This window comes from Pimephales promelas, chromosome 24 (assembly GCF_988280905.1).
Source record: "Pimephales promelas chromosome 24, fPimPro1.hap1.1, whole genome shotgun sequence".
NCBI lineage: Eukaryota > Metazoa > Chordata > Actinopteri > Cypriniformes > Leuciscidae > Pimephales > Pimephales promelas.
In genome coordinates this window covers 29,403,915-29,426,735 of record NC_142792.1, presented here as the reverse complement: position 1 = coordinate 29,426,735, position 22,821 = coordinate 29,403,915, and the positions used below count along the sequence as shown (strand labels likewise).

At 47.6% G+C, this 22,821-nt stretch overlaps 1 protein-coding gene across 1 annotated transcript in view; it reads right to left on the bottom strand.

Moving 5' to 3' along the window:
• Positions 1-965: 965 nt before the first annotated feature.
• The window catches only part of kdm5a (lysine demethylase 5A), a 42,678-nt gene continuing 20,822 nt past the window's right edge, over positions 966-22,821 (bottom strand). The window contains exons 11-27 of the mRNA XM_039669027.2: positions 15,873-16,054; positions 13,212-13,374; positions 13,009-13,128; positions 12,722-12,916; positions 11,774-11,955; positions 11,572-11,696; positions 8,942-9,095; positions 8,703-8,826; positions 8,269-8,624; positions 7,149-7,287; positions 6,885-7,064; positions 5,636-6,340; positions 5,422-5,550; positions 5,059-5,203; positions 4,756-4,976; positions 3,905-4,306; positions 966-1,601 (exon numbers count right to left, since the gene is read on the bottom strand). Coding sequence (XP_039524961.2) covers positions 1,413-1,601; positions 3,905-4,306; positions 4,756-4,976; positions 5,059-5,203; positions 5,422-5,550; positions 5,636-6,340; positions 6,885-7,064; positions 7,149-7,287; positions 8,269-8,624; positions 8,703-8,826; positions 8,942-9,095; positions 11,572-11,696; positions 11,774-11,955; positions 12,722-12,916; positions 13,009-13,128; positions 13,212-13,374; positions 15,873-16,054 — 3,711 coding nt within the window. The 3' untranslated portion in view covers positions 966-1,412. The remainder of the gene's footprint in view (positions 1,602-3,904; positions 4,307-4,755; positions 4,977-5,058; positions 5,204-5,421; positions 5,551-5,635; positions 6,341-6,884; positions 7,065-7,148; positions 7,288-8,268; positions 8,625-8,702; positions 8,827-8,941; positions 9,096-11,571; positions 11,697-11,773; positions 11,956-12,721; positions 12,917-13,008; positions 13,129-13,211; positions 13,375-15,872; positions 16,055-22,821) is intronic.

Below are 22,821 nucleotides of genomic sequence, written 5' to 3'. Positions count from 1 at the left end.
GTGTTACTCACGGTAGGCTGTGTTACTTTGGTCCAGCTCTCTGCAGGTCATTCATCAGGTCCCTCCGTGTAGTTCTGGGGTTTTTGCTCACCGTTCTCATGATTATTTTGACCCCACGGGATGAGATCTTGTGTGGAGCCCCAGATCGAGGGAGATTATCAGTGGTCTTGTCTGTCTTCCATTGTCTTCCAATTGCTCCCACAGTTGATATATTCACACCGTGCTGCTCGCCTATTGTAGATTCAATCTTCCCAGCCTGGTGCAGGTCTACAATGTTCTTCCTGGTGTCCTTCGACAGCTCTTTGGTCTTGGCCATGGTTGAGTTTTGAGGCTGTGGACAGGTGTCTTTTATACAGATAACGGGTTCAAACAGGTGCCAATAATACAGAGAACGAATGGAGGACAGAAGAGCTTCTTAAAGAAGAAGTTACAGGTATGTGAGACAGAAATCTTGCTGGTTTGAGGGTGACCAAATACTTATTTTCCACCATAATTTACAAATAAATTCTTTAAAAATCCTACAATGTGATTTCCTGGATTTTTTTTCTCATTTTGTCTCTCATAGTTGAAGTGTACCTATGATGAACATTACAGACCTCTCTCATTATTCTAAGTAGGAGAACTTGCTCAATCAGTGGCTGACTAAATACGTTTTGGCCCCACTGTAAATGTCTCATTCTAAGGTAATAAAAACATTACGGTTTATTTATACACTACTGAAAACATAGTTATGGATGTCATAATGCATTTCTGTTAATAGATACTCAACATTTTTACACATTGCACCTTTAATCCAGTATATTACAGACCTAAATGGACAACTTAAAAAGGGTTTTGTTCTTTTGGTTATTTTTTCATGGTAAAGATGACCTTTGCATGGAATTGCCCCATAGGAATCGATAAACTCAAATTATATAAACATTTATTTTTGCTCTTTTATAGCAGTGACACAGACTTGCCATGTATCATCATCAATCAATCATCTTTCTTTATTTGACAGAATCTGAGAAACCACCATCCACCTTCCCATCATGAACTGCTTAAAATCCATTTTAAGAATAAATAGAGGAAATACAACCATTATAAATCCCGTCCTCAGTCATAAAACCCGGTCGAACAGGAGTCCACTGGAATCGGGTCAGGACTCGGAAAGCACATGTTTATTCTGTAGTCTTGATCCTCCACACCGTGTGTGTGTGTGTGTGTGGTCTGGTCAAACAGGAAGTCCACTATGCCTACTGTGACTGAGGCTTAAGAACACGATTCCCCAAGCCTTGTTTATTCAGTAGAGTCTTGATCCTCTAGCACTACAATAACAACCAGCTAAACCTAGCAGAGACACGAAGTAATGTTCTTCTGTGTGTGTGAGAGTGTGTGGGGGGTTAGCGGGCTTCTGTGTAATGTGTGTGTGGTTAACTGGCCTCCTGAGGGTCGCTTTGGGGGACTGCTGATGACATCACTAGGGTCACGGCACCACCGGAGGCTTTAAACGAGCAGGTCGAGCAGATGTAGTCCTCGTTCTCCGCCATCTCACACGTCACTCCCACACACACCTGATGAAACCACTCGTCACAGCCGCCGTCACACTGGACCCAGTCCACCTGAACACACACACACACACCAGTGGACATGAGTTACGCCACTTTAGCCTTTCTGCTAACTCTCATCACAGCATTAGAAGACTGGTGTTAGGAGTGTGTGGACATGTAAAGGAGCGTCACAGTTAAGAGTTAGCAGATATTACGCATCAGTCTACTAATACTCGAACGACGGCTAGTTGACATGGAGTTACAAAGTCACATAGTAATATCTAAAGCAGGGTTCCCCAATCTGTCCCTGCAGAGTTTAGCTCCAGCCCTGATCAAACACACCTATCTGTGAGTTTCTACTGATCCTGAAGACCTTGATTAGCTTGCTCAGGTGTGTTTGATCAGGGTTGGACAGTGGCCCTCCAGGCCCGAGATTGGGGAACCCTGATCTTAAGAATACTATCAAAATAAAGTGTCACTCCTCATATGATGATCTGTGTGAGAAACAGTCATCATTCACTGAATCTTCTGAAGCACATCTCAAATCATGGCTGATATAAAAACGATATTAGAGCGGGGGAAATTATTTGATCCCCTGCTGATTTTTTAAGTTTGCCTCTCTCATTTTTATGGTATGAAAAAATTAGTCTCTCATTTTTATGGTAGATTTATTTTAATGGATAGAGACCAACCAAAAAAAAATAAAAATCAACCCTAAAATCCAAAAACACATTATATAAAGGTTATGAACTGATTAGGATTTGATCGAGTGAAATAAGTATTTGATCCCCAACCAACCAGCAAGAATTCTGCCTCCCACAGATTGGTCATGTGCCCATGTGGATCCCACCTCATGAGGTACGGATGATCATGAGAAAGGTGAGGGATCAGCCCAGAAGGAGCTTGTTAATGATCTCAAGGCAGTGAGTAACAGCAAGTGTAAGCAAACCATTGGTAACACACTATGCCACAATGGATTAAAGTCCTGCAGTGCCCGCAAGGCCCAGCTCAAGAAGGCACATGTAGAAGCCCATCTGAGGTTTGCCAATGAACATCTAATGAGGTATGGGGAAAAATTGAGCTCTTTGTCTAGCCTAGAAATCTAGACACCCCATAGCAGCAACAATTTTTATTTTGCAGTCAGGGTGGTCTAACAACTCTACATAGACTTTCTGGCTGGAAAAACCAAACCCTAGTCAGGCCAATCACATCGTGTGTAGAGTTGCCGGGTGGGCTTAACATAAAGACGGCAGAGTTGCGACGGTTCCCTGCTAATTGAAAACAAAGAATGGCCGCTGCTGGCGAACAGCGGTCTTTCGAATCGGCTTTGGCCGTGACTCTGGAGGACGTGGAGTTAAGCTTTCTTTGAGAAAAGAACAAGAAAAGGCACTTAAGTCATTCTCAAAAAAGGAAGGTGTGTTCGTCGTTTTGCCAGATACGGCAAAAGTTTAATCCATCAACTATCTCTCTGGTGGGAAAACGCTCTGGTTGGTTGTGGCGCTATCCTATTGCGTGCAGAGTGAATTTGAAAGACAACCGTTTATCCCGCCCCTAGGATTGAGCTCTGCCAATGGTGAGTTCCCAGACCCAACATCTTGATGTGGGTCTGGCTTGCCAGGCTACTCTTTGGCATCAGCTCAACTCAAATCATCAACTCGACTCAAACAAGCCGTGTTTGGAGGAAGAGAAATGCTCGGTGCAAACATCATGCTCTGGGGCCGTTTCTCTGCTAAGGGTACAGGACGACTCTGGGGCCGATGGACGGGGCCATGTACCGTAACCTCCATCCTTCAGCCAGAAGACTGAAGATGGGTCGTGGATGGGTCTTTCAGCATGACTCTGACCCAGAACACACCGCGCAGGCAACAATGGAGTGGCCTAGCCAGTGTCCAGAACTGAATCCTACTGAAAATCCGAGGAGGGAGCCAAAACTTTGAGTTGCAAAGTGACAGCCAAGAAACCTCAAGGATTTAGAGAAGATGTGTAAAGAGGAGTGGACCAGAATCCCTCCTGAGATGAGTGCAAACCTGGTGATGAACTACAAGAAACATCTTACCTCTGTTCCCAACCCAGACCCAACAAGGGTTTCTCCACCAAAAACTTCAAAATGTTTTACTTGGGAATCAAATACCTATTTCAATTACTGAAATAGAAATCAATTTAAAACCTTTATATAATGATTTTGCGTGATTTTTCGGTTGATATTCTGTCTCTATGCATTAAAATAAACCTACCATAAAAATTATAGACCCTTAATTTCTTTGTAAGTTCGTGCTGTTGGTTCGGTAACTCACCTTGTCCCTGCAGGGAGAACGCCTCTGGAGAACGCTGTGGCTCAGAGCGAATAAAGGTGGAGAACGGTGTAGGAGACTCACCTTGTCCCTACAGGGCCTCTGGCAGCTGCTGGCGGAGCACACGGCATTCTCGTCGTTGGAGTCCTCGGCTCCTGACCAGTCGTACTTGGAGGGAATGTCCAGGATCTTGCGAGTCTGGGTCTGGGTCTTCTTCTCCAGCGCCTCCTCCCGAGCGGCCGCCTTCTCCTTCCTCTTGCGCTCCTTCTCCTGCTTGGCGATCCGCTTGGCCAGTGCCTTCAGCTCGCGGGACCGGTCCGGGCTCAGCTTCAGCCTCTTCTTCCTGGGCTTGAGCTCCAGGACCCTGGGTTTGGGCCGGGCCTCCATCAGCAGCTGCTGCTCCGCTCGCTCCAGCTTCCTCTTCCTCTTCTTCTCCACGTCCTTCAGCTTCAGCTTCACGGGCTTGTCCAGCACCGAGTCCTCGGGCTGCGGGAGGGAGGAGAACCACAGGTTAAACACCTCAATCTGTCATCAGGACAGGGCTGCTGCACACACACTTTCTAAAGACAAAATGAAGGCTTTTAACAACTGAAGAAATAAAACTGACAAAAAAATGATATCTCAATATTTTCAAAGCTTTGCTGATACTAATTAGATGTTATTTTGCTGAGTGCATTGCTGGTTTAGACCGTTGACTCATTAAGACTTATTCATATTCTATGCAGTGGTCAGTTCACAGCACTGACAGAAATTACCTGTGTCATTAAGGAGTGATATTTGCTACCTTAAATTGATTTACAGGGGCTTTGTTACCTATATAAGGGCATTTCAAAAACACTCATTAGAGAATAGTGCTTTAACCAATCAAATGAAATCATTAAATCAGTGTCAGTGTGAGTGTAAAGTCCACTAGGAGAGGAGGCGGTGTCTCTGACCTCCATGGCCTGCAGGAACCGGTCCTCTGCGGGCGGGTGCGTGGCCTGCAGGATCCTCCAGATGTGCTGGGTCTCGTCGAGCGACACCTCCAGCAGGTCGCCCTCCATCATCAGCTCCTCCAGCTGCAGCGTGGCCGGCGGGGACAGCTCCAGCACCGGGGGCTCCAGGCTACGGGGAACAAGCGGGGTCTTCCTCGGCTGCTTGCGGGAGCCGGCTGGGTCTGAGGAGGACAACAGGAGATCAGGAGAACAGGAGATGTGTGTGTGTGTGTGTGTGTGTGTGTGTGCTCGCTGGAGTCTCACTCTGAGGAACAGACTTCGAGGCGGAGGAGTATGCGTGCTCGGCACAGAATGACGGGGTCGTCGGCCACATGTGGCTCACCACCTCCTCAGACTTTACTGGGATCTCCTCATCGCAGAACAAGTACGGCTTCACCTCTCCCGAGTCCTGAGGTGGGAAACACTGAGATGACAGAGGAACTGCACCACGTTCACCATAAACATCCTGACAGCAGCACTACATCAGAGCACTCATGCACACGTCTCTATGCTATTCCGGCTCAACTGCATGTGAACGTTCTCAACAAGACACTCGTTTAGGGGAACCATTCAATTCTGGACTCATCCCACTCTGAACCCACTAGCGATGCGAGCGTCATGGCGTACCTTGACGTCATAGCCGTAGGTCTCTCTGATGTCCTCGTCGGAGTCGGTCTCCTCGTCGTCGTAGTCCCCCGAGGGCCGTGGAGACGTGGCCCTGCTGAAGCCGGCCTGCTGGAAGGTCTGAATGTGGCCCTGTAAGCGAAACAGAGTTAGTCAAACAAGGCTCACTCGTACATTTAGACGAGGTGTGTGTATGTGTGTGTGAGACGGCACATGCCTGCAGGTCGGGGTTGGCGGCCGCCTTCTGCAGCTCAGCCGTGATGATCTTCTCAGTCTTCTCGCGCGCGGCCAGCTCCACCATGCGCTGGCTGAGCACCGAGAGCTTGGCCAGGGCGGAGGACAGCTCTTCTGTGGCCAGGGCCTGTCGAGCGCGGTCCTGCCAGCCCATGGCTCTCTCCGTCAGGCACTGCAGCGCCTCGCCCTCCGGCAGCCGCACTGGCAGCTTCTGCAGAGACACCAGCAGCGCCAGGATGGTCTCCAGCCGGGGCCGGCGCGAACGCTGGCACAGCGGGCACAAGAACTTTGCCTCCTTGCTGGCCGCCAGCCTCTTCTGCGAGCCAGCTTTGGGCAGGGGCACGCAGGCGCCGTGGAACCAGTCCTTGCACAGCTCACACTGCAGCATGAAGCCGCCGGCCGGCTTGCGGCACAGGCAGAACTTGGCCTCCTCCGTGCGCTCCAGCAGGGCCATCTTGGCCAGGTTAGCGGCGCGCAGCGAGTGGATGGCCTGCACCTCCTGCTGCTCGCGGGCCTTGAAGGCGGCCACGACGGCGGCGGGATCGCGCACCTCCTCCAGGCCCTCCTCCGGGTCGCTCGCCCCCTCCAGATCCAGGCCCGCGCGCTCCTTCTCCAGCAGTTCCTTCACACGCTTGCGCTTGCTCTTGCTGGAGCCGTACACGCCGACGTCCACTCGCGGGCTGAGTACCTGGAAGAGTTCGAGCGCAGGTGAGTGCAGATCAATACCACAACACTGTATCAACATGCAGCTACTTCTGAAGAAAACTCGCATTCATTTCTATAGTGCTCTTCACAATACACACCTTTTCAAAATGCTGTGTTCAAAAAGTGAAACACTTTCACTTTCTGTGTTCCTCAGAAAGTAAGCATGAAAGTGTGCGTTTCTCAGGGAGTGCTGAATGCTGGTCAAATTGGCATGATTTATAAAGAATTATAAAGCAACTGAGATCAGTCTGGGTTTCCGAGATCGTTCTGGGTTTCCGAGATCGGTCTGGGTTTCCGAGATCGGTCTGGGTTTCCGAGATCGGTCTGAGTTTCTGAGATCAGTCTGGGTTTCTCACACACAGTGAAGAAAGTCAGTGGAGGCTGGGCCTAACCCTGAGCCGTGATTAGTAATAGTCAAAACATGAGTGTGTCACCTGCAGTAGGGTGTGTGTGGAGTTCTTCTTCAGGAAGGTGCGAGCAGTCCTCTCTCTCAGTAAGGTGTGTGTGGGTGTGTGTGAGTGTGTCACCTGCAGTAGGGTGTGTGTAGAGTTCTTCTTCAGGAAGGTGCGAGCGGTCCTCTCTCTCCAGGCTCGGGCTGACCCGACCTGTGCCTCCACCTGGGGTAGCGCCTCCAGCCTCACCGGGATGGAGCGACCTCGAGCCAGAAGACCCTCCAGCTGCTCCAGGTAGGCATAGCTGCTGCCATTCTGTTCACAGAGACACGGGTCACATGACGGGCTTACACTACAGCGGAGTCAGCATGTGTGAGTAAACTAGCGTGTCCGGGTCACCTGAATGGCCTCCACTCGGGCCGTCCACTCCTTGGCTCTGAGCAGGGCGTCTCTGAGGGCCAGGACGTTGGGCAGGTGCGCTGGGATGTTCCTGGCCTCCGTCACGATGCTCTCCAGCGTCTGCAGGCTGTGGCGAGGCCTACAGAAGAGCAGAGACCCCCCTCCCGTCACACAGGGGAACGACACACACTCGACAGAGAAGGACCATGGTACAGGTCAGGGCTTCTGCAGGATTATCAGGCTATATTCAGGACTTTAAGACCAAATAAAGGCAATAAATTGCAGGGAACACAATATGTTCTCTACGTCTAAAAAAACATCTCTCTCCTTGCAATATTGCACTGGTTGCCAGTTGCCGCTCACATTAAATTCAAGTCACTGACGTTTGCCTACAGAACAACCACTGGCACTGCTCCCTCTCACCTAAACTCACTACCCCAGACTTATGTGCCATCCAGAAACTCGCGCTCCTGGGGTACCATCATCTCAAAGAGGCACAAGTCTCTATCTCTGGTGGAATGATCTGCCTAACTCAACCCGAGCTGCGGAGTCAGCGGCCACTTTCAAGAAACTGCTGAAGACGGATCTTTTTCAGCAGCACTTGATCCGGTACTACAAGTTATTATAAGTACAAGTACAAAGGTCAATTTGAGCGAAAATGCAGTGGAGTAGCAAATATATATTGTGTTTAAAAAACATAAATAAATGAGCATGGATAATATTTCACAAAATTACAAACCATCCAACAAATTGTATGTAACCTTTGAACAAATACCAAATCTAGTGAATACAAACATGTCTGTTTTGATTGTGAGATCTCTCGGCTCGATTTTTTCACAAAAGTGTCCGGGCAGATTGATGTAGCGCTAGTCTCCCGGGAGAAGCACTGATTCGAAACGCATGACCGGAGGACAGGTGTGTTTCTGACTTACAATATCCACAATTAACCTTTTTGGGGACGCCATACATATATATCCTGAGATAAGGGGCATAATATGTCACCTTTAAATTTCAAAAAGTCGAATTGAAGCAGCTTGTGTGAACCCTGAAGACGACTGTTTGAGCAGTGACCCCTGAGTAAAGAAGCCCTGGTGTGTGTGTGTGTGTGTGTGAGAGTCACCTGGCCTGCAGACAGGCGCGCGCCCGCTCCTCCCAGTGCTCGGACACCGTCAGCAGCTCCTGCAGCTCGGCCATGGCCTTCTCCACGGCGTGGTGCGGCGCCAGGCCCACTCCGGAGTCGATGAGCCGCTTCATCAGCTCCAGCGTGAGGCGCGACGGCTCCGCTAGCGTCAGCCGTACCTCGTCCAGCCAGCGCGCCTGCGTCAGCTCCTGCTCCAGCCGCGGCAGCTCCGGCAGCTCCAGGTCCAGCCCCGAGCCCAGGGCCAGCAGAGCCGCCAGCTTCCCGGAGTCCGGCGTGCGGTCCGCCAGCGCCGCCTGCGCCCGCTCGTGGAAGCCCTGCACGCTCTCCAGCAGATCCTGAGAGGACACACACACACTCATCACGTGAGGACTCGCTGCGGGTCAGGCGGTGCAGGGGTCAGGGGTCAGACTCACCTTGACCTGTCGGGCCTGGCTGATGACGCAGGGCAGGCGGTACAGCTGCTCCACAAACACCTTCAGCTCCTCCACCGTCAGCTTGCTGCGTGCCTTCTGTGCACTGCTGTCAGGACGCTCCTTCCTGAACACACACACACACACACACACACTCATGATGGGGTGGCCACACATGTGTATATCACACCAGACAGCTACACACACCTGTGCTTGTTGCTAAACCACACACACACACACACCTGTGCCTGTGCTTGTTGCTGAGCAGCAGCTGAGCCACAGACGAGCAAGTCTCTGCCTCCTTCACCGTGTCCCTCAGGCTGCGGAACAGGAAGTTGTTCTCCGGGTACTTCCTGTCCTCCGCGTCCTCCATCAGCACCTTCAGCTCGATCAGATCTGTGGAGCACCAGAGACGTGTGTGTGACCCACAGCAAGCTCGTCATCTGATCGTTCATCTGGCAGTCCCTCGTACGAGGGAAAAACTTGCCTATCCTGAATTCCTTATTTTTGTGTTGTAAAGATAATTTAGAGGGCAACCCCCCTAGTCTTGTTAAATATATGCTTCATCTTTCTTTTCAGACACACTATAAGGGTGATACCAATCAAATTAAGTAAATGACACTGAAAAATGACAACTAGGTTAAATGCTGGAAAGAATGACACTTAACCGCCAGTAGGTGGCGGCAGGCGACCGTCTTAATGAACGAGTCATTGAGTCATTTACTCAAATGATTGGTTCGAACAGCTGATTAATTACAGAATAAGGCAGTTATTTCTGAGCGAGTCACTGAGTCATTTACTCAAATGATTGGTTCGAACGGCTGATTAATCACAGAATGAGGCAGTTATTTCTGAGCGAGTCATTGAGTCATTTACTCAAATGATTGGTTCGAACGGCTGATTAATCACAGAATGAGGCAGTTATTTCTGAGCGAGTCATTGAGTCATTTATTCAAATGATTGGTTCAAACGGCTGATTAATTAAAGAATGAGGCAGTTATTTCTGAGCGAGTCATTGAGTCATTTACTCAAATGATTGGTTCGAACGGCTGATTAATTAAAGAATGAGGCAGTTATTTCTGAGCGAGTCATTGAGTCATTTACTCAAATGATTGATTCGAACGGCTGATTAATTAAAGAATGAGGCAGTTATTTCTGAGCGAGTCATTGAGTCATTTATTCAAATGATTGGTTCAAACGGCTGATTAATTAAAGAATGAGGCAGTTATTTCTGAGCGAGTCATTGAGTCATTTACTCAAATGATTGGTTCGAACGGCTGATTAATTAAAGAATGAGGCAGTTATTTCTGAGCGAGTCATTGAGTCATTTACTCAAATGATTGATTCGAACGGCTGATTAATTAAAGAATGAGGCAGTTATTTCTGAGTGAGTCATTGAGTCATTTACTCAAATGATTGATCCGAACGGCTGATTAATTACAGAATGAGGCAGTTATTTCTGAGCGAGTCATTGAGTCATTTACACAAATGATTGATTCGAACGGCTGATTAATTAAAGAATGAGGCAGTTATTTCTGAGTGAGTCATTGAGTCATTTACTCAAATGATTGATCCGAACGGCTGATTAATTACAGAATGAGGCAGTTATTTCTGAGTGAGTCATTGAGTCATTTACTCAAATGATTGATTCGAACGGCTGATTAATTAAAGAATGAGGCAGTTATTTCTGAGCGAGTCATTGAGTCATTTACTCAAATGATTGGTTCGAACGGCTGATTAATTAAAGAATGAGGCAGTTATTTCTGAGCGAGTCATTGAGTCATTTATTCAAATGATTGGTTCGAACGGCTGATTAATTACAGAATGAGGCAGTTATTTCTGAGCGAGTCATTGAGTCATTTACTCAAATGATTGATTCGAACGGCTGATTAATTAAAGAATGAGGCAGTTATTTCTGAGCGAGTCATTGAGTCATTTATTCAAATGATTGGTTCGAACGGCTGATTAATTACAGAATGAGGCAGTTATTTCTGAGCAAAACATTGAGTCATTTACTCAAATGATTGATTCGAACGGCTGATTAATTAAAGAATGAGGCAGTTATTTCTGAGCGAGTCATTGAGTCATTTACTCAAATGATTGATTCGAACGGCTGATTAATTAAAGAATGAGGCAGTTATTTCTGAGCGAGTCATTGAGTCATTTACTCAAATGATTGATTCGAACGGCTGATTAATTAAAGAATGAGGCAGTTATTTCTGAGCGAGTCATTGAGTCATTTACTCAAATGATTGATTCGAACGGCTGATTAATCACAGAATGAGGCAGTTATTTCTGAGCGAGTCATTGAGTCATTTACTCAAATGATTGGTTCGAACGGCTGATTAATTACAGAATGAGGCAGTTATTTCTGAGCGAGTCATTGAGTCATTTACTCAAATGATTGGTTCGAACGGCTGATTAATTACAGAATGAGGCAGTTATTTCTGAGCGAGTCATTGAGTCATTTATTCAAATGATTGGTTCGAACGGCTGATTAATTACAGAATGAGGCAGTTATTTCTGAGCGAGTCATTGAGTCATTTACTCAAATGATTGATTCGAACGGCTGATTAATTAAAGAATGAGGCAGTTATTTCTGAGCGAGTCATTGAGTCATTTACTCAAATGATTGATTCGAACGGCTGATTAATTAAAGAATGAGGCAGTTATTTCTGAGCGAGTCATTGAGTCATTTACTCAAATGATTGATTCGAACGGCTGATTAATTACAGAATAAGGCAGTTTTTTCTGAGCGAGTTACTGAGTCATTTACTCAAATGATTGATTCGAACGGCTGATTAATTAAAGAATGAGGCAGTTATTTCTGAGCGAGTCATTGAGTCATTGACATGTCCGTGTGGTGTCTGACCTTTCTTGCTCCTGCTATCGGCCGCCAGCGCCTCGGAGACCCTCCTGGCCCAGGTGTCGTAGGACTGCGCTCGTGACTTCACCCCGTACAGCATCGCAGGGAACTCGTCCTGGTGGTACCTGAACCTGCACACACACACACACAGGTCAGCATCAGCGGGAGCGAGGGGCGTGTGCGGGCCGGAGGTGGGCCGGGCTCTCACCGCAGGCACTTGTCTCGGGCGGAGCAGCTGCACAGGTGAGTGGCGTGACGCAGACACACCAGGCGCTGAGGGCTGCACACACAGGTGAGCGCTGACAGGAAGCAGGTGGTCTTACACTTCCAGCACTGTCGCTCGTCGTCCGGCACCAGCTCAAACACCTCCTGCTCCGAGGACAGCACCCCCTGCAGGACCCGAGGAGATCAGCGTCACACACCACATTACCAGCAGCATTCAGCTCATAACTGTGATGATTACCTGATTAATGATCATGTCACACAGCTTCTTTTACACCTACAGTAATATAATGCAATCATTAAAGTAGCAGTTATTCAGCATTAAAATATGCTTAGTTCCAGTCCTTGACTCTGGTAGTCACGATAAACCACTTCACCCAACGGTGAATCACTACACAACACCTCTAGCAAACACATGTTCTCATTGATATTGGTCACTGACACTTATCGAGTGAGTATGAGGTGGAGTGAGTGAGTGTACCTGCATTTATAGTGCATTTCCTTCAGCTCAGTCCTATATTCATAATACATTTGTGAATGTCATCTGCGATATCATGTCCTTTTAACAGTTAAGGTGACACGCTAGTCATTTATCAGTTGCGTTGCTTCTCCGTGTCACAACAAGTCCTTTCGATATAAAAAGTCTTCTCTACTGACTGACTCACTCATAAAGAGAGTATTTATCGCCATCTAATGGAGAATTAATGTACCTTCTGTTCCTGTTCACGGTCAGGGACTATTTTTACCAGCGGAAGGATGACGGCTTTCAGTGATTTTACCTCAGAAACATTGCATTGATGCATATTTTGGGGCTTTAATATTAGTATTGTGGAAACCGTTTTCTAAAAGCAATAAGGGAACTGGAGGCTAGTACTGTATGGTGACTCCACACATTGTCAATGGTCCTGATTGTGGTGGTGTGTGTGTTGCTCACCATCTCCTGCACGGCGTCTCTCAGCCGGCTCTCCTCCTCCATCATGTCGCTGAGCTCTCGCACCACGGCCGCCGCCAGCTCCACGTCCAGGCTCTCGGGGTCGGCGGCCATCTTGCACACCAGCTCCTCGTGCGAGAACACGCAGTAGCGCTGCAGGCGCCGGTAATGCGCCACACACTGCCTCCCGATGGGCAGCTGCACACACACACAGGTCATCACACACACACACACACACACACACAGGCAAGGCTCCACGGCGAGTGAGTAAGCGGGTGTGTAAGACGTACCCAGTCTGCAGTGCAGAAGTTCACGGCTTCAGCAAAGTTGTAGCCCTGGTTGAAGCCGCTGTGATAGGCTCTGGGGAAGGTGACCACGAACTCCCCCGCGCACTGGTTGGTCCGGTACACCTGTGTGACAGAGAGATGGAGATGACACACCCGCAGACTCAGCAGCTGCTCTGTTAGAGCGGGACGGACGGGTGGAGGAGTACCGGGACGCCGTGCTCCATCAGGAGGTTGGGGTTCATCAGGGTGACGAGCTGGTGCAGGAGATCCGGCTGCGAGTCGAACAGCTCCGGAGCCACCGTCTTCATGACCGTCTCCAGCTGCTCTGCGGCGTGTGCTGGGACCCCGTACCACGTCTTGGGCTCGCCCCTGAAACACACACATTAATGTGCCACTAGTTATACGGAGATAACATCTTGGAACCTATTTCAAAGTTTGCATTCTCGAGTCACCAAACACTGCTGTTGTGCAAATGAACGGCCGGAACACGTTACGAGTTTCTGTACAGCGCTGTCGTGTTAGCGGCCCCATAGTTAATCACTAATGATCTCTGCAACAGAAGTGAATCAATCTAAACTAACTTCACCTGGACGATAACTCTATTCTAGAGCTGCTGTAAAACACTCTCTGTGACTGTAATCTCCTGTTATCAGTGTAAAGCTGCGGTGAAGCTGTTGTTAATAGCAGTATATAAATTGGGCGGCACTGGCTCAGTGGTTCATGTAGATTGTCTACAAACCGGAGGGATGGTGGTTCAATCCCCGGTTCCACCTGTTCAAGGGTGCTTCTCAGTATCCCTCCTCGTCTCCTCACTCCTCCGTCCTCCCTCCTATGATCCGGAAACCGATCGAGCTCAGCCATCTTGAAGGACATCTCTAATTGCACCGTGAGGAGTCGAGGATCGAGGAGTGAGGAGTCGAGTAGAGGAGTGAGGATGCGAGGAGGCGAGTATCGAGGAGTGAGGAGTCGAGTATCGATTTGAGGAGTCCAGGAGTGAGGAGTCGAGGATCGAGGAGTGAGGAGTCCAGGATCGAGGAGTGAGGAGGCGAGGATCGAGGAGTGAGGAGTCATTGATCGAGGAGTCCGGGAGTGAGGAGTCGAGGATCGAGGAGTGAGGAGTCCAGGATCGAGGAGTGAGGAGGCGAGGATCGAGGAGTGAGGAGTCATTGATCGAGGAGTCCGGGAGTGAGGAGTCGAGGATCGAGGAGTGAGGAGTCGAGTAGAGGAGTGAGGATCGAGGAGTCTAGGATCGAGGAGTGAGGAGTCGAGTAGAGAAGTGAGGAGGCGAGGATCGAGGAGGCGAGGATCGAGGAGTGAGGAGTCAATGATCGAGGAGTCCAGGAGTGAGGAGTCGAGGATCAAGAGTGAGGAGTCGAGTCGAGGAGTGAGGAGGCGAGGCTCGAGGAGTGAGGAGTCGAGAAGTGAGGAGTCGATGATCGAGGAGTCCAGGAGTGAGGAGTCGAGTATCGAGGAGTGAGGAGTCGATGATTGAGGAGTCCAGGAGTGAGGAGGCGAGGATCGAGGAGTGAGGAGGCGAAGATCGAGGAGTGAGGAGGCGAGGATCGAGGAGTGAGGAGTCGATGATCAAGGAGTCCAGGAGTGAGGAGTCGAGTATCGAGGAGTGAGGAGTCGATGATCGAGGAGTCCAGGAGTGAGGAGTCGAGGAGTGAGGAGGCGAGGATCGAGGAGTGAGGAGTCGAGGATCGAGGAGTGAGGAGGCGAGGATCGAGGAGTGAGGAGGCGAGGATCGAGGAGGCGAGGATCGAGAAGTCGAGGAGTGAGGAGGCGAGGATCAAGGAGTGAGGAGTCAAGGATCGAGGAGTCAAGGATCGAGGAGTCGAGGAGTGAGGAGTCGAGGATTGAGGAGGCGAGGATCGAGGAGGCGAGGATCGAGGAGTGAGGAGGCGAGGATCGAGGAGTCGAGGATCGAGGAGTGAGGAGGCGAGGAGTGAGGAGGCGAGGATCGAGGAGTGAGGAGGCGAGGATCGAGGAGTGAGGAGTCGAGGATCAAGGAGTCCAGGAGTGAGGAGTCGAGTATCGAGGAGTGAGGAGTCGATGATCGAGGAGTCCAGGAGTGAGGAGTCGAGGATCGAGGAGTGAGGAGGCGAGGATCAAGGAGTGAGGAGTCGAGGATCGAGGAGTGAGGAGGCGAGGATCGAGGAGGCGAGGATCGAGGAGTGAGGAGTCGAGGATCGAGGAGGCGAGGATCGAGGAGGCGAGGATCAAGGAGTGAGGAGTCAAGGATCGAGGAGTCGAGGATCGAGGAGTGAAGAGTCGAGGAGTCGAGGATCGAGGAGGCGAGGATCGAGGAGTGAGGAGGCGAGGATCGAGGAGTGAGGAGTCGAGGAGTCGAGGATCGAGGAGGTGAGGATCGAGGAGTCGAGGAGTGAGGAGTGAAGAGTCGAGGAGTCGAGGATCGAGGAGTCGAGGATAGAGGAGTGAAGAGTCGAGGAGTCGAGGATCGAGGAGTGAGGAGTCGAGGATCGAGGAGTCGAGGATCGAGGAGTGAGGAGGCGAGGATCAAGGAGTGAGGAGTCGAGGATCGAGGAGGCGAGGATCAAGGAGTCAAGGAGTGAAGAGTCGAGGAGTCGAGGATCAAGGAGTCGAGGATCGAGGAGTGAAGAGTCGAGGATCGAGGAGTTGAGGATAGAGGAGTGAGGGGTCGAGGATCAAGGAGAGAGGAGTCGAGGATCGAGGATGGAGTAGTTAAGTTGATGGAGTAGCTCCAGTGGTCCTCGATGTGCCCGCCCACACACACACACACACACACACACACTCACCAGTGTAGGAAGTTGATGGAGTAGCTCCAGTGGTCCTCGATGTGCCCACACACACACACACACACACACACACACACACACACTCACCAGTGTAGGAAGTTGATGGAGTAGCTCCAGTGGTCCTCGATGTGCCAGCAGAAGGAGGAGAAGCACATGCCCACGTAGAGCCAGGGCAGCTTCATGCCGCTGATGTCTCCGCTGATGTGCGTCAGCACCGATTGCTCCAGCACCGGCAGGTTGTTCAGGTTCCAGCCCGAGTTCGCATATTCCTGCACACATTCATACGAAGAGGAACAAAAAAGATTGAAGAAATCAGTGAAATGCTAAATCAGAATACTACACGAACACTCAAGTAACTATGTTACAAGTAAATATGTTAAATAAAACTAATTTTTTATTTTATTTTATTACGGGACAGTGCATATTAATAAACCTTTCTGTAAATATGCCAGAATTAGCCAAAAGACTGTTTTTCATCTGTAGTCCCTAGACCGATGGTAAAACGTCACCCTAAACAATTAAATATTTGCATAACAAAATAAAAATTACAATACATTTAGCAAGAATTTCCATTATGTTAAAATATACGATCGAAAACACAGCAAGCCTACAATCAAACCAACATCAGACAAAAAAATAACACACACACACACACACACACAAGGACAGAAGCCAGCAGTGGGCAGCAAGAGCAGAACTAGAAGTACGTTAATGCTGACAGCTCTGACAATCAATGAGCCATTTCTTTAACTGGATCTTAAAGTCCCCGTGAACCGGAAGTTGCAAACGATTTTTCTCCAGTGCTGTGACGTATTTCCAAGTGAAACGGAATATTGAACAGAGGGCAGGGTTTTACTCTAGCGCTCCTCCTCTCGGTTTGAGGGGAGTGGTTAAGCGTTTCCCCACCCAAACTGTGAAACCTACGTCATCAGAAAAAGAAACCGTTCCAGACCGGAAGTAACTTTTCAGATTTTGATTAAAGATTACCAAGGTAAAATATTTTTTAAATATATTTTTACTTGCACGGATTAATTGTTCACCACAAGACTAGTAATATGCGCTAACAAAGTGAATAGGTTCAATTTTGATTTCACGGGGACTTTAAGGGAGCTAAACGCAAGTATCTGAGTTTTTGCAGAACTACGCCCCCTCTGGCGACCAGCGAAACTGCAACCAGAGCTGTGCGTGTTCATGGAGGAACACACACACACGCACGTTTGCATGAGCTGCACACTGTGCGGCACACATCTTTTGTTACAGTCATAATGAGGTAATACAGTAATAAATCTGCAAGTGATTTAAAATATATATGAAAGGAAAGGCATTCGAGTAAATTACACACTAATGTGTGTGAGAGGGGGAAACGGGGGTAGTAGAAATCTTCGGTTTTTGTTTCCATCTATCTCCATGTGCTTACTGTATCCACTTCTGATTGAATTATTATGGAAACACGTTCAGTTGTCACTTTGTATAGGACCCGTTTGAGCCCTAGAGCAGACCGGAGATCTCTCCGTTTGTTGAAAGCTTCCCGATGTTGACTCTCGTCTTATTCCGACGCCTGGCACTGGACAGACAGAAGTTTTATTTTCTTTGTCTCACGTGGAGTTTGCGTTGGGGTTTGGAACGAACCACAAGCCGGTCTCTTTCCGCGCCATATACAGATCTAATGAAGTGCACGTCACCGAAAGCAACAGATATGAGCTGGATTTTATTAATCATCGGCTAATTTCAAAATCAGCAAAGACAGCAATAAGAGAGATCGGCAACAGGCCTGGTAAGATCATTTCATTTCTTTGTTTTTAATGAAGATGGTAGTGTTAAGCGTCTGCGACTTACTTTCACTTTGAGTTGCGATAGATTGCGGCGCGCTGGCTTGATGAAGGGGCTCAGCTGCTCATCTGAGGTGATGCGCATCGTCATATATGACTAAAATAACATGACATATAGCCTGGTTTCAACAACCAGATGCATTTACACTTGTCCAGTTTCGTCTGGATTGCGGCCCAGACCACGTCCTCATGAGCGATCGGATTCAAATCCGTCTCGAATGCGTTTCGGAGGGCATTTACACCCTGGTCTTTTCACGATCGAATAGCTATCCGATCGCAGAAAACACATGAAGTGACCAGGTGTAAACAGCCCCTTTGAATCCATCGTCTACTTTTGTGGAAAGCTGACTAGAGTTGTGTCGCTCGAGTTGTCTTCTCTGATACGGAGAACGGCTGTGAATAGCTACACGAACCTGCCAGACATAGCCAGGCGAGCGTGAACGGCCATGACATCACGCCCAGTCTCAGATTCGAGCCCGAATCCCTCTAATATATTTCACTGTACAGGATTATAGAGGCGATCACAGTGATCAGAGAAGGGCTCATTCAGCCCATCAGGCGATTGTTTAAGCATGTATGGGTTAGAAAACGGCTATTTTTAACATGAAATGTTGCGCAATGCACCTTTAAAGGGTTAGTTCACCTAAAAATGATAATTCTGTCAGTATTTACTCGCCCTCATGTTGTTCCAAACCTTAATTTGTTTATTTGTTCTGCTGAACACAAAGGAAGATATTTGGAAGAATGTTTTAATCAAACAGATCTCATTCCCCATTGACTACCTTTGGAACAACATGAGGGCGAGTAAATACTGACAGAATTTTCATTTTTGGGTGAACTAACCCTTTAAACCAGAGATGCCCAAACTAGGGCCCGCGGGCCAAAGTTGGCCCGTGGTATCCTTTGATTTGGCCCGCCATACCGTCCGGGGAGAGGGGATTTCTTTAAAATGCAAAACTTTACAACTTCCTTTTCAGTCGGCATTGCATAGGCTATACCCACTTCTAAATCCCCTCTGATGCGCATCATTTAGTTGCTAATCCAATTTCGTGAATAAAAAAAACACCCAGTTAGATCGTACCCGTAATATTAACTCTAATTTGTTGCTGCAATGATTCTCCCATCGCTACGATAACTGACCTTCTCATCTGGTCTGCTTCAGCACTCAAACACCTGCTCGTCAATGTTAAAATGTTCGTGAGACCAATCAAAGAATGCATTATTTTTGTTTGCAGAAGCGCGAGCCGAGCGCGAATCCCAACGCGACGCTTCACTTCAGTTAACGATCATACAGTGCGAGATAAGATGCAAGTAGCTCAAATTTACGGCTGTTTTTCAATAGACGTTTTAAATGACCGACAGAAATAATCAGTTTTATTAAAGACAGTGGAAAGTATAAGCTCAATTTAACAACACAAGCACCCTATTAAATATATTGCCATTATTATTGTATAAATATATTTGTATAACGTTTTTTCTAATGTGTTTGACTTTTCACTGTTTTTATCAGACTATGGGGAGGTATCAGAGGGTTTGTATAACTCCGCTTGTCTGTGTTTGCGCCACTTGCATCATTAAGCCAGAGGGTGGCGACAAGTGACTGTCTTTTTGAGTGAGCAGTTGAACCATTAATTAAATTAACATATTAGTCCAAAAACATTGATTAATTTAGGAAAGAAAAGTAGCTGAAACTGGAACTGATTCTCATGTTTAAGAATCTGATCAAATAGGCTACGTCATGCTTTTAAAGCTACTGTTGTCAATTTTTTTGGCCATCAAAACACCTTAAAAAGCTCATTTTGAGATCAGGAAAATCTAAATTTCCCTTGGGCATGCCCCCGAACCCCCCTAACAATATCATTTATGGGACCTGGCACCTGGGTATTTAGAAAACCATATGAGCGGCCCTGATACGCAAGAATACTGATTCTATGTATTGTATTCATTACACTCTATTCTATAGTCTTGCATATTGAATACTAATGAAGACTAGTAGTCTTACATGTCACTGTTTATAACACAGAGCGCTCATCCTTTGCTGGGACGCTTAAAAAATATTGGGGGCATACATTAAGAGTATACCCACTTCTCCAGGCACCACTACATAACTGCGTTTGATGCAAAATGTACTTTTGGCCCACGGCCCACAATCAAGTTTGATTTTTGGCCCTTCGTAGGAAAAAGTTTGGGCACCCCTGCTTTAAACAAACTGTATGTGTTTCTGATGGTTATGGGGGTGAGGTTCCACTCAGTAGTAGCTTGAGCAGAGAAAGCGGTCTGACCAAACACACTTTTCCTAAAGGTAATGATGCAGTCTCCCCTCGCTGCACCTCTGGGTCTGCTGTGTTCAGCTGTTTGGGTTTGGACAAACTGGTGGAGAGGAGGGGATGAGAAACCATCTATAATTTTATAGAGAAGACATAGATTTGAATATTTGACCATGTTTTCCCAGCTAAGTGATCTATATTTTAGTAATAGGGGACAATGATGAGGAATAAATGGTTTCCGATCCTCCTATGGAAATTACTCTCAGGGCAGTATATGTTCCTGGGCATCAAAATCAGGGAGCGGATATCCTGTCGAGACAAGGGCTTAGACCTCAAGTTGGTGAACCTCCTATGGGAGAAATTCGGTCAAGCACAAGTCGACCTACAGTATTTGCCTCTTCAGAGACAACCCACTGTCCCATGTGGTTCTCCCTCACGTATCCAGCTCCCGTCTGTTCCTAGTTGCCCCATTCTGGCCGGCCCGAGTGTAGTTTTCAGACCTGGTGTCCCTTCTCGACGGCTCTCCGATGGAGATTCCAATCAGGAGGGACCAATTGTACACACGATTTATCACCCTTGCCCGGAGTTGTGGAAACGGTGGGCTTGGCCCCTGAGGGAGCTCCCTGAGAAGACTGTATGAACTGAAATTTAGACTATTCTCTTTTTGATATATAAAACCCATATAGTGTCAGTTGGACCCAGTCAACTGTATTATGGGTTCAGTGCTGGAATTTTTGCAGGAACATTTCTCTGCTGGATTATTTCCTTCCAACTTGAAAGTGTATGTGTTAGCCATATCTGCTTACCACGCTCCTCAGGGTGGTGCATCTTTAGGGAGTGATCCTCTAATTACGGCACTCCGAGGCTGAGGCCTGCACTACGCACAAGAGCGCCGGCTTGGGATTTGGCCGTTGTATTGTAAGGCCTGGCTTTGGCTTCCTTCGAGCCTATTGAAGATGTTTTAGAAAATTTCCTCACACTAAAAACATTATCTCTCCTTGCCATCTCTTCTATCACGAGTATTAGAGACTTGCAAGCTTTGTTGTTGCTCCTTCGTGCCTAGAATGTGCACCTGTTATGGTGAAAGCCTTCTTTTACCCTAGGATGGGGTTTGTTCCCAAGTTCCCAAATAATGATGCGGGTCCCATTGTGCTGCAGGCCTTCTGTCCTCCAGCTTTCTTATCATCAGATCAGGAAAAACAATCTGCAATGCCCTGTGAGGGATTTGGATGCTTATGTCCACAGAGCTGCCCTGTGGCGAAAGTTGGATCAACTGTTTGTCTGTTTCGGGTCACCCTGCATCCAAGCAGAGGATAAGAAAGTGGGTTGCCAAGACTATCTGAAGCGGCGGGTCAGCCTTCGAGAATCCGAGCCCATTCTCCCTGGAGTATGGCTGCCTCAAAAGCTTTATTGTCGGGTGTCTCCCTTCAGGACATTTGTGATGTGACAGGCTAGTCCTCTCCGCACACCGTTGTCAGATTTTATAACTTGGATCTAGGCTCCACTCCGGGGTCTATGGTGCTTGTGTCGTAGTGATTAATGATCACGTAATGATAATGATTTAACGTAATGATTTAACGTAATGCGTAATGATTTCACACAGACAGGCATTTTATTATTATGGCCTTGTGGGTATAATGTTCCCACAGCGTCTTGACGCAGCTCGAGTTCCCTTGAAAGGGAACTTCTCAGGTGAAGACTATAACCCTGGTTCCCTGAAGAGGGAACGAGACACTGTCTCTCTGCATGCCTGGGATCAACTTGCTTTAGCCTATCAGAAGCTAGCGCGGTCTGTTTCTGGGTATGCTTTATAGTTTTCTGGTCGATGACGTCACCTGCCTATGGCGTTCTGTCTGGCCATTAGTTCAATTTCACATGTGCTTCATGACTAGGGTTGGGTACCGAAACTCGGTGCCAATAGGGAACCGGTTCTGACGTAAACGGTAGTAACCAGACCGAATAAGAATGAAAACTTCAGTGCTTGATTTCGATTGCTGAGTCTGTGGCATGAGGCGCACACACGCAGTCTCTCGCTGTCTCCCTCTCCGACGTGCGCGCACTATACGGTTTATTGAAGCACTGTCTGATCTGTCTCGCACACGCGCTCTTGCTCGCTTGCTCTAGATTCCGGGAGATTTGAACTAATTTGCGATCATCCGGGAGCCGTTATCAATATGCGGGAGACTCACCGAACGTCTGCTGATAGCGAGGAGATTAAACACACGTGAAATGTTTGGCTGCCTTTCACGTGTAAAATTACGCGTCAGAATAACGATTGTCTATGGATATAGAATCACCATTCGCGCCGCCTTGACGCTCACGTTGTCATATTATATTAGCGCGCGCATCATCTGCTCCTCAGAGTTCTGTCGAAAAAGGAAGCTTGTCAGCAGCGCGAGATATTTGACAGCGAACGCAGCGTCTCGTTCCCTATTGAGAGAACATGGGTTACACAGAGACGTTCTCTTTCATATGTTTACTCAAAGCTGTGTATAAGACGCAGTGGAAACGAAATATCAAACTGGCTAAGAGTTTAACTAGTAAATGACAAGATAACTTACATGACTAGTTAAAGCAGACAAAACATGGGAACCTGTAGCCATGTCGATATTATATTACCCTGGTAGTAATCTCTATCTCCAGTATAATTACATTGTTTGATATAATATTGTTTTATTTGATACTATGCAAATATGAACTTTTATTTTATATTGGTTTATTTATTATTACCATATGTTACTTGTATTTATATTGTAAGTTAATATTGTGTCCAGTTTGGCCCTGTAAATAAAGGCGTATTATTTTTTTGACAAAGTGTGTGCGGTTTCGTTTTCTTAAGTACCGTTTCAAGAACCGTTTAGGCACCGGAACCGTTTAAAAAATACCGAGTAGGTACTGGTATCGGATAAAACCCAAACGATACCCAACCCTATTCACGAC